This window comes from Lynx canadensis, chromosome D1, assembly GCF_007474595.2.
Source record: "Lynx canadensis isolate LIC74 chromosome D1, mLynCan4.pri.v2, whole genome shotgun sequence".
Classification (NCBI taxonomy): Eukaryota; Metazoa; Chordata; class Mammalia; order Carnivora; family Felidae; genus Lynx; species Lynx canadensis.
The window spans coordinates 113,910,328-113,924,495 of record NC_044312.2 but is presented as its reverse complement, the minus strand read 5'-3'; the positions used below and the strand labels follow the sequence as shown (position 1 = coordinate 113,924,495).

At 67.6% G+C, this 14,168-nt stretch overlaps 1 protein-coding gene across 10 annotated transcripts in view; it reads left to right on the top strand.

Moving 5' to 3' along the window:
- The first annotated feature begins 2,316 nt into the window (after positions 1 to 2,316).
- KCNQ1 (potassium voltage-gated channel subfamily Q member 1) overlaps positions 2,317 to 14,168 on the top strand; it is a 321,029-nt gene continuing 309,177 nt past the window's right edge. For 2 of the 10 annotated variants that reach the window (XM_030331346.1, XM_030331343.1), the window contains exon 1: positions 2,322 to 2,751. In XM_030331346.1, coding sequence (XP_030187206.1) covers positions 2,372 to 2,751 — 380 coding nt within the window. In that variant the 5' untranslated portion in view covers positions 2,322 to 2,371. Of the gene's footprint in view, positions 2,752 to 14,168 lie in introns of all 10 variants that reach the window. The other 8 variants (XM_030331339.1, XM_030331336.1, XM_030331341.1 and 5 more) reach the window with 6 other exon arrangements.

The following is a 14,168-nucleotide window of genomic DNA, read 5'->3' as shown; positions in this document are numbered from 1 at the left end:
CAAAGTCCCGGAATTTAACATCCTATACCTAATCCCAAAGTGACAATACTCCTATCAGGAACAACGTGGTCTCTGGGTGCCCTGGGCCTTCGCGTGCCGGTGAAAACACCGATCGTGGGCGACACTGTGGGGCGGTGCCATATCGCATTCGACTAACTGAAGGATGTTGTTTCCGGCGTTTGGCTGATACAACCAGCACACCGCTGCGTGGCCCGTGTGTGCACCATTTTCCATCCCCACCCCCACCCCCGCCCCGGGTCTCTGGGTCAGTTCCCGATGTGCGGGAGCCCTGCCTCCTCTCCCGCGGCATGGGGGCCCCGTCAGACGTCTGGATTTTCGCCAATCAGATAGGTGAACGGGGCATCAGAATGTACTCTTCGCTTGTATTTTTCCTGCCACGAGTGACGTCGGTCATTTTCTCTAAGTGCAAAGACCACGAGCCCCTTTTCCTGTGAACCCTTCCCGTCTTGGGCCCACTCTCCCGGAGGCCGTCTGTCATTCTCTGTCCCACATCACATGTCCTTTACGAGTGGGTGCTGTATCAATCCTCCGCCTGCGATGGGAGTCGTAAATTCTCCTTCCAGCTGCTCGGTTGTCTTTTTGACCTTGCTAATTTCAGGCATCGTCTCGATTTCAAGCACAATTAGACATGTTTTCCCTGCTTACAGGTGGTTGCGGAATGAGACTTTCTACAGGATCCACGTGACTTCACTTCAGCGTTTATGTTTAAGCCTCCGACCCACTCAAACACTACTCCCGTCTGCTGTGTGTGAGACGGATCCGAACTCACTTTTTTCCTTCCTTCTCTACGGCCCTCCCTCCTCAGTTCTTCCACCATTAAAAGACCATCTTCCTCCTTCGGCTTGGGATGTGGATGTGTGGACGCAGCTCACTCATTCACGCGTTCATTCAGAAAGGATTGACTGAGTGCCTGCTGTGTGCCCTGGCCTGTCCCCTGGGGCCCCGTGGTGGCTCTCTCTCCGCCTCCCTCTGGCTGTCTGCCGAAGCGTTGTACTTCCAGAGAGGCTCCCTAGTGCCAGCCTGGAGTCTCCGAAGTGCCCGGCACAGGCTGGGACCCACTTCATTCATTTTTCTGCAAATACAAACTGCTGGCTGTGTGCAGGCAGCACCCAGGGGTGGGGAGTCAGGGGCGAAGGGCCAGAACCGCACTGTATCCACCAACACAGGTGGCTTTCTGGTGGGGGCGGGGCGGGGGGTACATGAAATAAATCAGCCCGGGGTGCTCAGTGAAGACCTGGGAGGCGTCTTGTAAGTGACCTGTCCCTGACATGGCTAGCAGGCAGTTATCCGTCTGCCCTGGGCAAGGTCCCAAGAGAGGCTATTTTTTTCTGTTCCTCCCCCAATGCTCCACTTCTGCACCCCAGGGTGCAGGGAACCGGACGCCAGGGGCAGTGCGGAGGACCTTGCAAACCCGACACCCACCCGCACCCAGGGAAATCCACAGGTCCAGCCGCAGCCTGGGGCAGAGGGCCAGAAGGACAAGACGCCCGTCCTGCACGGCCCTTGAAAACACCTTGCCATGACCCGCCCAGCGTCAACCCCACCGACGACCCCTGACAGACACTTCCGGCAGCCTCCACCGGGCTCCCGCTGGGCGGTCCTGACCGGCTTGCCTCCCGGGTCCGATGGCCCTGGTGGGCACGGAGCCCACCACATATTTCTCCACTCACAGAGCCAAAGGGGGGGCAAAGGGGGGGGGCGCGCAAAGGGTTGGAGGAAGAGCTAACAGGCCGCCCTCCGGGCACCGAGAGGGTCAGTCCGGGCGTGCCCTAGGGCGCCCCTCTTTACCTCTGTATCCCCACCCTCCGTCCGGTAACGCGGGTGCCCGAGCCCCACCCGACTGGCCTGCCCGGCCGCCCGGCTCGATCGAGGTCGCTGCACCTGCCGCCCTGCGCCTGCCTTCCCGGGGCTCAGCTGGGAGCGCCTTCCCCGCGGCAGGTGGGCGTGGGGGGCGGGGCGCGCGCGTGGGCGCGACGGGGGGCAGAGCAGAGGCGCGCGGGAGGGGGCGGGCGGAGCCGGTGAATGAGACGGGGCGGGAGGAACAGGTGGGGGCGCGCGGCGCGGGAGGGACCGAGCGGGCGAGCGGTGGCAGGCGCGGGGCCGGGGCAGCCCCGGAGCGCCGACGGTCCGGGGCGGGGCGTCTGGCCGGGGGGCGGGGCGCGCCTTCCCCGGGGACCGGCCCTCGGCCGCCACCCCCTCCGGCCCCGCCCCCCGCGGCCGGGCGGGGCGGGCAGCGGTCCCCCGCGGCGGGGCTGGCGGCAGCGGCCGCCCGCACTGCGCCCAGGCGCCCGCCCTCGCTGCAGCTCCGGGTGCCGCCGCCCGCCCGGCCCCCCGCGGGCGCTGCCTGGCCATGGCCGCGGCCTCCTCCCCGCCCAGGCCCGACAAGAAGCGCTGGGGCTGCGGCCGCCTGCCGGGCTCCCGGCGGGGCAGCACGGGCCTGGCCAAGAAGTGTCCCTTCTCGTTAGAGCTGGCGGAGGGCGGCCCGGGGGGCGGCGCGCTCTACGCACCCATCGCGCCGCCGGGCGCCCCGGGGCCCGCGCCCCTCGCGTCCCCGGCCGCGCCCCCGACCGCCGCCGACCTTGCCCCGCGGCCGCCCGTGAGCCTCGACCCGCGCGTCTCCATCTACAGCGCGCGCCGCCCGCTCCTCGCGCGCACCCACATCCAGGGCCGCGTCTACAACTTCCTCGAGCGCCCCACCGGCTGGAAGTGCTTCGTGTACCACTTCGCAGTGTGAGTAGCGCCGCGGGCCTCGGCCGGCGGGCACCGGGGCTCCCCGCGGGCTGCCGAGGGGCGTGCGGGTCCCCCTGTCTCCTGCCACCTGCTGCCGCAGGGACGGTGCCAGCTGCGTGCGACCCAGAGCGGCCGGGAGGGCAGGGAGGGCTTCATGGGGAAAACGGCGACTCTGAGAAGCCCGTCCCTTGGACTTCAGGGACGTGTGGGTCTGACCCTGTGGGGTGGGAAGCTTCCTGCTGGCTCTGCCCAGGCGTGTGGGGGGAGGTGGCCCGAGCCCAGCAGTTGGCTCCGTGCCTCCCTGGAAGGACGGTCCAGGTGTTAATCCTTCTGGGAAAGACCGCGGGCCGGGGCGCTTGCCCTTGGGTGCCGAGGAGAGAATTCCTCCGGGTCGCTGGGACCCAAGATGCCGGTGCCCCCAGGAGGGGAGGGGCCCAACTCCTGCTGGTCCAGCAGCGTCTCAGACCCTCCCAGTTCAAGGCAGTCCACGTGTGGTGGTGGTGGTGGTGGTGGGGGGGGGGTCTCCCGGCCAGGGGTGCAGGGCTGCCTCCCAGGGTGACAGGCAGCGGGGTGTCCCTGAGGGGTCCCCCTGGCCGCGGGGAGAGCCCAAACCGCCTTCAGAGATGCGAGCTGGTGAAGCAGCCTGGAGGAGGAGGGGAGGGGAGGGGCGGGGCGGGGCGGGAATGTTCCCCGGGGTTCCAGCCCTCAATCAGAGGAGGCCGGGTACCGGGGAACGCAGGGCCCTACAGGCGGCACCTGGCCCTGCTGTGAGCCAGGTGCTTCTGATTCGCGCTGTGGCGTGCCTGTGTGGGGCAGGGCCCTCCTTTCTCGGGGGTGGGGGTACAAGGAAGTTCCCTCCTCGGGGCCACCCTCCTCGCTGCCTGCCTGGTCCTACTTCCTGGCTGTTCAGCCGGCCGCTGATTGGTATGGTGCCAGCCTCGGGCCCGTGAGCCTTCACGGGGGCTGGGGGGGGGGGGGCTCTGCCGGGGGGCACGTGGGTTAGCCTCCCTCTAGTGACAGGTGCTCATCTCAGCAGCCTTGGCTGGCCTGTGGCCGGGAGAGACCTGGTTGGGGGGGGGGCGGGCGTCAGGGCCCTTCATTCTCCCGCCGAGAGACCCTCGGGCCCCAGGGGTGCAGCGGGAACTGGGCTCCGGCTGGCTTGGAGCATCGGGTGGGGAAGGTGAGGCGGGGTGGGGGTGGGGCGGCCTCAGCTTCGCACTCCGGCTCCTCTGTGAGTGCAGGTGGTACCTGGGCTGCTGCCGACCCCACCGAGGGTCTTGTCGGCTGACCAGTCTCCGGGACGGTGTCCCCAGAGGCATGGGAGCCTCTTCCCCACCCCGCCCCCACCTGCCAAAGAGTCAGAGGGTGCCCGAACCGTGTCGGTGGCCCTTCTGTGGGAGAGAGCGGGTGGCCCTGCCCGTGGTTGCAGCAGTGGCTTGTTTGGGGCTTAGGGAACGCTCGTGTGCCTCCGCCCCAGGGGACCCCGCGAGTCAGACACCGGCTGTGGGTGCCACGGTTCCCACGGGCTGCCTGTCTCCTGGCCCTGACCTGAGGCGCCCAGGGGTGGGACGGACCCCACAGCCAGGCCCCGGAGAAAACCCTGCCCCGCAGCCTCTCCGTCCCGGAGCCCCACGTGCCAGCTCCCAGCAAAGGCGGGGAGGCACGCCCCGGGGTCTTCCCGGTGGCGTGGCAGTGGCTCCGTGCCCCTGGAGCGCCGCCAGGACTAGGGGCCTCCGGAAGACCCCCGATGCGTATCCCGGGGATGCAGGCCTGGGGGCGCGCGTCCCCCGGGCTCCCTGGCCGTGCCGTGTGGAGGAAGAGGGCTCGCCGCGCCCCAGAGGAAGTCTCTGCTTACACTTGTGTTTTCTTCCTGATTCTGATTGTTTAGCCCTCGGAAGTGTGCTCAGCACAGCGCCTTTGCCCGGCCTCTCCGGGAGCTGGCGGGCAGGGGTGGCTGCTGGGGACGGTGGCTGAGTGGCTTCCCCACGGGGCGGGCCAGGAAGGGATGCTCCTGGAGTGGCTGTGTGACCTTGGGTCAGTCATTTCCTGCTCTGGGCCCTGCCCTGGAGGAGGTATGCCGTGGCCCTGGGGGGGGGGGGTGGACCCCGCTGCGGCTCCCCACCCCTGCGTGGGCCAGGGCTGGAGGTGACCCTGGCCGGGCAGGGCGTGTGGCTTGTCTGGGGCCTGGGAAGCTTGCCTCCTTAACCCCCGGTGTCTCCAGGAGGTCAGCAGGCCCTGGTCACTCTCCGAATTGGCCAGTGACTTGAGGGGACCTGGCCTTCGAGCTGGGATTGCAGCAGGGGCCTGGGGCTGGGTGGCCTGAGCCCAGACAGAGCCCCGTGAGAGGGGGCCACGGCGTCCGCTCCGGCCCCGGTGTGGCTGGAAGGAGTGGCCGAGATGGCGGCACAGAAAGCCCTGGCCTTGCTGGGCTAGCTCGTGCAGGGGCAGGACAACGCCACGGCGGCCGGGCTCGGTTTCCTGGCCTCGAGGGCCGGGGCCCCGGGCGGGCGGCTGTGGGAGCCACTGTCCCGGCGGTTCCCGCGAGCCTGGGCACACTCTTCCGGGGGCAGCTGGGGAAATTAGCCAGGATATCCTGTCCCCCCGCCCCTCCCTTTTCGGGGAACCCCTGCTCCGGCCAGCCCCGAGGAGAGCGGCCTTTCCTGTGTGCCCCCGGCCTTCCCTGGGCCGCTGGGGTCAGGGAGCAGGACTCTGTCCACTTGGGCTTCCTGCCCTCTGGCCCCCCGGCCTTCCGAGGCCCTTTGTACCCCCACCGTGTGGCGGCTCCCAGTCTGCCGAAGGCGCGGGGGTCCCGGTCTCCCCGCTGATGGGCCACAGTGGAGCCGGCTGGGCAGGGGAGAGGTTCCCCTAGCCACCCTACCCTGGGTGCGGGGCCGGGCCCCCACTTCCCTCTGTAGACCCCCAGGGGTCCGTGTCCTTCCCCTGAGTGGTGAGCCTCCGGGAACCCCGCCTCCCCTCTTCCCCCCTCTTCCCTCCTCCTTCGTCCTCTCCCCTCTCCCCTCCAGCTCTCGGGGAGCTGCAGCGTGATGTGTGCTGACTCTTGTCCCTTCCCGCCTCCTACCCTCCCACCACGGTGGCTCCCCGGTGCCGGCCAGGTGGGCAGCGCCCCCCACAGGCAGCATCGACTCCGGCTGCCCTGACGTTGAGAGCAGGTGGGGCTGAGAGGTTTGAGGGAGGGCCTCAGGGCGCGTGGAGGGGGTCCTGGCTCTCAGACTCCGCGGGGCGCTCCTGTCGCCGTCCCCCTGCCACCCTGCCTTTCCTGGGCTCCCAAGGAGGCTTTGGCAACACCTCACGGCGAGTGTGTGTTAATCATTGACGTGCTGGAAGTCGGCCCGGCGGTTTCTTGGGCTGCGTGGGGGGCGGGGTACCGAGGACAGCTGTCAGGCCTCTTCCCACCGCCCCTTTGAGCCTCCCCGACGCGTTCCTCTGCCCCAGTGCTTGGTGAAGCTGGGAATTCCTTTTAGTGCCTTTCCCCGTGTCCCCTTCTCTGGGGCCTGGTCCTCTGGTCGTGGCCCGGCTTAGTTGGGGATCCCAGGCCACGAGCCCGAGATGGGGGGCAGGCGGGGAGGCCTGCCTCGAGGCCACGAGGAAGGTGGGAGGAGAAGAGGGACGGTCCAGGGGTGGATGAATTTGGAGCCCGGGCCAGAGGGACCTCCGAGCACATGCCAAGGTCCGGGGGTCCGGAGGCCATGGGGCGCGGGATGCAGGGAGCGTGGCCAGGGGGCGGGGATGGGGCCTCACGTCTGAGCACGTCCGTGGCTGGGCAGCCTTGCCAGGTTCCTTCGCTCTCTGTGCGTCCCCTCCTCTGTGGCGGCCTCGATGGGCTGCTGGCACCACCTGGGAGCATTGCTCAGACGAGAGAGAACGTTCTCCTGGGCCTGGCCCCGAGTCGGTGGCTCCCTGTGGGCTCTGCCTGTCCCTCTGCGGGTGCCGGGGTGCTCTAGGAGGGACCCTTTGCACTCGCTGTCCCCACACACTGGACCTTAACATGCAACAGGGTGTCACAGGGGCTGGGCGAGGGCTGGGGGGCTGTCCTGGGGAGGATGGACATGAGACGTCTCAGGGCTGCTGGGTGCCCGTGGGATAACCTGCCTGTGACTGGGGCGGTGAGGGGGGGGACACCGGGGTCCCGGGGCCTGGCTGTGTGTGGTAGGAGTGCTGGCATGGGCACACGGGTGCTCTCGTTTGGGTTGAAAGGTTACATCACCGCCCTGAACCCCGAGACCGGCAAATGTGGCTGTATTCAGAGAGAGGGCCTCTAAAGAGGTGGTTAAGGTGACACGGGGTCACGGGGGTGGGCCCTGATCCCGTGTGACCGGGGTCCTTGTAAGAAGAGGGGATCGGGACCCAGACAGGCACGGAGGGACGGCCCCGCGAGGACACAGGGGGAGGACGGCCGTTCGCACACAAGGAGAGAGGCCTCGGGGGGACCCGGCCCCGCCCACGCCCGGACCTCGGGCTCGGGCCTCCAGGACCAGGGGACGGGACAGTGACTGTCTGTGGTTTAAGCTGCCCCGTCCGTGGTGCTCTGTCGCGGCCACCGCAGGAAACTCCCGTGCCTCCCTGCCCGGCAGGGCTGCGCTGCCCGTGGTCAGGGTGACTGGGGCCCAGGAGCTGGCAGGTCCCTGCTGTGTGCCGTCCAGGAAACGGGGAGCAGCTGCAGAGCAAGCAACCGGTCACGTGGAGCTAAGCAGCTGAGGGCCTGGAGGGTCGCGTCCACCAGGGATCCGGGGTCCAGCCGGGCACTTGGTGTGCTGCTTCTCGGGGACTCGAGTGCCCGGAATCTCCCTCCTGCTGCAAGAGCCGGTTCCCAGGTTCACTGCTCTGGTGCTGGGCCTCTTTGCTGGCACGCACGGGGGGCGGCCAGGCCCTCGTGCCCCGGGGAAGCCGCCGAAGGCAGGTGTGGTCCGGCAGGCGTGGGGCCCGAGGGTCCTGGTTCACCAGCTCCCTGGTGACAGGCCGTGCTGCCCTGGGAGCACGTTCTGGATAGCGAGGCGCGGACGCGCGGGTCCTGTGCCGGGGTGGCCGCTCGGGGAAGCCCCCTGGCCCTTCTCAGACCCACGTTCGGAACCAGCTTTTGGCTGGCGTGGCGTGGCGTGGCGTGTGGCTCGAGAGCCTGTGCTCTGGCAGGGGTGACGTGGCCGGGACGAGCTCACGTCTGGCTGCTGGGAAGCAGGAGACGGTATCCGAGGACAGCTGTCTGCGAGGACCCGGGGGGGCATCACGTGGGCCCTGAGGTGACGCCACACAGAAGCTTCTGGAAGCTCCTGTGCCCCCGGCCGCTGCGGCTGGAGGAGAAGTGAGAATTTCCGCACCCCTTGAGCTCAGACCCCACGGATCTGGAGGGTCAGCTGGGTCTGGGCTCCCTCTCTGCGGGGAAACCACTGAGTGTGGAGGAGGCCCCGGGTCCCCAGGGCACCTCGGGCGACCGTCCACACCTCCTCCACCAGCGAGGGCCACCACTTTCCGTCCCGAGGCCTCCCCAGGGGCTGTGAGCAAGCCCGGATGCCATGAGGGCAGGGTGGTCCTGGCTGGCAGCAGGTGTGGGGGCTCGGTGACCACCAGGGACACTACGTGACCCGAGCCCCAGGAGCCATCTTTACGCGAGACCTTCCAACCTGTGAGAGGACCCGCCCTCTGCGCTGGTTGTCCTTTGCCGTGGAGCCCGGGAGACGCGGGCCCTTCTCTGAGCCCGTGTGGGCACCCGCTGTGGTGACCGTGCTGGGGCACAGGGGCCTGGCTCCCCTCCCTGCCCCCTGCCCCTATGGGAGTGGAGGCGATGAGTGGTGCTGGGTACAAACCCTGGGGCTCAGAGAGGGCAGGTGATGTGCCCAAGGCCACACAGCCAGGCGTGCCCAGGGCTGTTTGGCTGGAAAGCCCGAAGCGCCTCCTGCGATCTGGGCCGGAGCCCGGGCAGCCCTGCGGAGGCCCCGTGGGGCAGTGGGGAGTGTGGTGTTGACCCGTTCGTTCGTCAGGGACGGAGAGGGGCGGTGGCCCCGGGCAGGTGGGAGCCAGGCCCAGCCTGGAGGTGCCACTGGCCGGTGAGCTGACCGTCAGCGCGTCCTAGGTCTGCCCACCCTGGGTCGGGGGGTGGTGACCGGCCTTCAGAGGCCTCTGCCTTAGAGCTCTGCCTCGCAGAACCGCAGGCCGCTCCTCCCCGCGGAGCCGACGGCCTTTCTGCCACCTCTACCGCCGAGCTGGGACCCCGGTGGCTCAGCAGCTCTCGGGTGTTAGAAGATCTGAGTGGGTGATGCTGATGGGGGGGGGGGGCTGCCCGGGTCCTCCCCCTCCTGGCACCCCGCAGGGCAGGCGCTCACGACAGGGTCACCTGGCATCCGGCCTCAGCAGCCGGGGCCCCGAGAGGCCTGGGCCGAGGCGCTAGGCCTGTTGCCCAGCAGCTCCGAGCCCACAGACAGGCCGGGCCTGATGATATCCGTCTGTGGGTATTTTTATCCAGCGGCATTCCTGAGCTTGGGAAAGCGGTGTGCCCGAGAGCCCTGCAGGCCCCGGGGTGTGTGGGAGGCCGTGGGGGGTGCTTTTCAGAGCACTTACCTCAGGGACTTCTCTGTGCCCGGCAGCCCTGGCTGGGGGTGGGCTCGGAGCCGGAGGCCGAGGGCCGGAGCGGCTGGGGGCGACGGCCCAGGGCCACGCAGCGCCTGACGGCGGGTGAGGCCCCGGTGTCTGACCCCTCCCTGCCGCCACCCGCCCTGATCTGCGGAGCCAGCCCGGCCCGGGGCAGGACTCTCTGAACGGGCCCCCTGATCTGCGTGCCCGTCCACCCCGCCTGGGTCGGAGGGCCCGCCCCTGCCCACCCGGGACTCTGGACCTGCCTTTACTGTTCAGCCACTTGCAGATGGGGAAACTGAGGACTGGCCCCTTGGCTCACGCAGCCCCTGGAAGCCTATTCCACGTCCGCCTGGAAGTGTGTGGCACGTGAACGTCCTCGATCAGGGCGAAGCCCCTTTCCCGGCATCGTGCCCGGTGCGCGCCCAGGGGCACCCGTACGCCCTCTGGCCCTCACCCCCAGGCTGTAGAGGCCCCCGCTCCACAAAGCAGCTGGCGGCCGCCTCTTGGATGCCCCCGACAGTGGCTCCTCTGCCTCTTCCCGCTGGATTTGCCGCCAAGTGCCACGCGGAGGTCTACGGGGAGACTGAACACAGCAACTACGGCCAGGCCGGCCAGACAGGAGCCCTCCCTGCAGCCCCGGAGACGGCCGGCCACACCGGGACCCCCACCCCACCCAGTCCCGCGGGGGGCTGCGCCTTTACCTGCAGGAGGAACCCCGACCCAGGGGGACAGGCCCCCGCCTCCCAGAAGTGTCCCGCATGGCAGGGGGCGCAGCAGGGGGCCCCTGGGGGAGCCCAGGAGAGCTTCAGGGGGTGCCCGGGGAACCACGCGCCTTGAACGTGTGATGTGGATAGGTCTTGTGGTGACTTTCTGCTCCATGACGTCTCCAGTGGGTCGCTTGTAAAAGTCACATCTGCGTTCTTGGCTAGGACGGCTCGGCAGGTCATAAACCGTAGAGCTCGGGTAGTTAGGACGGTGTGGTACCGGCACGTGGACAGGCGGATGGACAGTGGAACAGAACGGAAAATCCGCGTATGGACTCAACCGCGTGTGAACCCATGGCCGGAAATCTAGTCGGCGCGACGGGCCAGTGGGGGAAGCACGCGGTGCGGGGGAGGGGAGGGCCCCGAGGAAGAGGGCCAGGCTGGACCGCGGGTCACGCCGCGGCAGGTGGATTCCGCGTGGGCCGAAGGCAGCCGGGGGCTCCTGTGCGGCTCTAGCACGTTAAGACGAAGGGCGCATGTGTGAGAAAAAACCCTTTCTGCGACACCAGCACCGTAAGAACAGGACAAAACCTGGAGAGAGGTTGCGTCTTATCACGGAGGCTCGATCTCTCTGGTAGGGAGGGAGGGAACTCCTGCAAACTCCAGCAAAACCCCACTGACCCCGCGGAAGGTGAGCGAGAGGTGAGCACAGCTCAAGGGGTCCTAAGAGAGAAGGTACGAGCCCACTGGGGGTCGGGGTGGCACGGACACCACCAGGTCCCATTGGACAGGCAGGAACCCGCCAGCCTGCGTAGACAGCCTCGCTGGCGGCTGGTGAGGCAGACAGCACTCGTCTGGCAGGACAGCCTGCCGGACGGTAGGCTCTGTGGGGAGGGGGGTGTGCGTGCGTGTCCTCCCTGCCCCAGCAACCCCGCGTCCTGGAGTCTATCTCAAAAATGTTGGCCACAAAAACCCCCAACACGACCCAACAGGAAAATCTGCGCGCGCGAGGCTGTCTGTTGAAGAGCTCCTCAGAACAGCAAAAAAGGACGGAACTTCCGGCGGCCGTGGTGGGGACCGGCCGGGTCTGCCCTGTGCAGGGCCTCGTGCAGGTGTGGGAAAGGGACCTGTGATCCCCGCACACTCTCAGGGAGTGATTGCCAAGGGTAAAAGTCTAACAAGCCACTGGGCACCTAGTAGAGGGAGAGTCACAGGCGCCCGCGTGCTTGCTTTACGTTAGAAAAGCGAAGGCAGCGGGACAACCCAAAGCCTCCACAAAGGCACCTCCGGGGAGCAGGAGGGGCCCACGGAACCCGCGCAGCTCTGTGGGTACTTTGTTGTGCAGACCTGGCCCGGAGACCACGTCGTCTCTGCGATTTTCAGTGTCCCCGCACACTTTGATGACCCTCACCTGATTAGTCCCAGGCCTTCGCACGGGGTCTGCGGGTGAAGCAAATGAGTAATTATGTCGGCGTCCTCGAGAGCTGAGACTCCTGGCAGGAGGAAAATTCCAACGTAAGTTGGTGAAGCGAAAACCCTCCCGCCCGCACCTGAAAGTGTCAGGTGTTCATGATGATTTTGTTGAAGAAAATGCTTTTCTGTTTGCTGGAAAGGGCCAGAAGGGAGGAGCGCCCCCTTAGCCGTGAGCACCCCCAGCCCGCAGAGCGTGGCCTCTCTGCACCGTCTTCCCTGGACGATCCCAGCCATCTGGGCCTGGGGCAGGAGTGGTAGTCGTGGAGCCCACGCTGGAGCAGGACGGCCATCAGAGGCCACCAGGGCGCGTCACCAGGCCTCGGTGACAGCTTGAAGGTGTGCTCCCCGCTGGAGGCGTGGCAGGTGCGGGGGGACGCTGCGCGGACCGAGATGCACCAGGAGGACTTTGCACCCTGGAGCTCACCTGCCGGTCAGGGGCTAAGCCGGCAGGTCCCTGTGGAGACAGCTCGTCATCTTGTACCCTGACGAATGTGGCTCGGGGAAACCCAAGAGCCGGTGAGGTCCTGCCTCTTCGGGGTCCTGCCTGCGGCCTGAGCAGGTGGCCCGGGGGCTCGAGGCCGTGGGTCTGGCACCGAGCGTCGCGGCAGATCCAGACGTGTGCCCGCCCGTGACGCTTTCTCGCCAGTGTAGACGGGTGAGCGAGTAGGACGAAGCCTCTAGGTCCACATGCGAGCCGAGTGGAGGCACCAGGGCCCCAAGAGCATAATAAATGACACACGGGCGCCCCTGCAAAATCCCACCAGGGGGACCCTCTGCAGGCCAGATGCCCCATTCTGTCCACAGATAAGAGACCAAGAAATAAGAGGGAACGGGACCCTTCGGAGAGGATCGTGCAGGGACGGACCGTGACGCGTGACCTCACCCGGGCCCTGAGTAAACCCCGTCCCCTCCAGTGGAACGCATGCCTGTTCCCGCTGATGCTCCCAGCCCCCTGCTGTCCTGTCGTCGCTGCCTCCTGGTGCGCCGGCCCCGTCGGGAAAGTGTGGGGCTGTCGGGACCCTTTTGCGAGTGGCTCCCTCCCGTCCCTGGGCCAGGGGTCCCTGGGGTAGGAGGTCTGCGTCCACACACGGCTCCCAACTCCCTGCGGCCCCTCAGCTGTTTGCCGGGAGACCCAGGCTTCCTTGCTGTCCAGTGGCAGGGACTCGTGGCCTCTCATAGCTGCACCGTGGTGCCTGCTGCCGTGATGTCAGGGGCTAGCGCGGCAGGCCTGGGGCTGGGGACGGAGACGCATGTGACAAGGAGTCAGAGCAGGCCTCCTGGAGATGTGCGCTGGGGAGAGGGTGGTGGGAGACCCGGCGTGCTGGGGTGAGTGGGCTCTGGGGTCTGGGCAGGTGAGCTGGAGGCGTTGTTGGGGGCCGTGAACACAGGCGGAGTTGGCCGGGCTCACCTGAGGGCCACGGGAGGCCATGGCCACATGTGTGTCTCTAAAAGGCCACCTGCTCTCGTGGCTGTCGAGCTGTCCAGCTTGGGCCTCGCCCCGGAACCCCAGACCCGTGTCCTGCCTGGCTCACGTATCACAATGTTGACAGGTCCCAGATGGCACACGGCGCCCTCCCCCCGCCCCCCATGCTGTCCCCGCGACGCCCCGTCTGCGGGTGCTGGACGGCAGACGTGTGTCCCCTCCGTACAGGCCGCAGCGTCTTTCTGCAGTGCTCGGGACTTTCTGTCTCAACAGGTTGCAGACTGCTTGGACGCGGAATTAGCCTGCGGTTCACGTTTAAGGCGATCCCCGAGGCTCTCACGCCCTGCAGCGCCGGGCGCAGTGGTCTCCCAGGGCGCCTCCCGGAGGGCGTCTCTGCACCTGGGACCGCGGGGGTGGGTGGGTGGGTGGTCTGCGGTGTGAGGGGGCGCGCACCATACCGCTGTTCGCTGTTCGGAGCGCAGATGTTCACAGGCTGGGAAGCACGTGGGAGATTCGAGGCCGGCCGCAAACGAGCGGGGGAAATGCTCAGATGTCCGCACCAGGGCTGAGTCGCTGTCCTTTTGTCCACGGTGTCCCCCGTGCTTAGAATGCGGGGGGGGGGGGGCAGGAGAGAGGCACGCGGCTGGTGTGCGAGCACGTGACAGTCTGATGTGCCGTGCAGTGTCCCTCACGGCGGCAGGCCGGCCCCCTGTTGCTCCAACCCGCCGGCCCCTGTCTGAGCTCTCAGCTCTGGGGCACAAGTGCTCACAACCCTCCTGATGTGAGAGCGCACCTGCCGTGGGGTAAGCCCGGGTGCGGGGCCCAGCAAGGAGCGGGGGCCGCTGAGGGGTGGGAGGGTGAATCCAGGGACGGACAGACGGAGAGACGGCGGGCGGCTGGACAGATGGGCGGACGGGTGGGCAGACGGGTGTACAAATGGACAGACAGGTGCGGGCGTCTGCTGTCCTGAGAGGGTCTGTAGGTGGATGTGGCCTTGGCCAGCCTTGTGCCCACTGTGCTTGGGGTAGATTGATGCCCCGTCGGCCGTCCTGGGCCACTTTAGCCACGGTCCGGGACGCGGAAGGTGGTAGAACGTCCTTGGTCCTGGGAGGACACGAGCTCCACGGCCCCTTCACGACCCCTGGGCCCGTGGCTGTTTTTGGGGACGTTGCTGTGGGAGCCACAGGAAGCCAGCTGGTGGCCCAGGTTCCAGATAAATGGGCGTGTGGGTG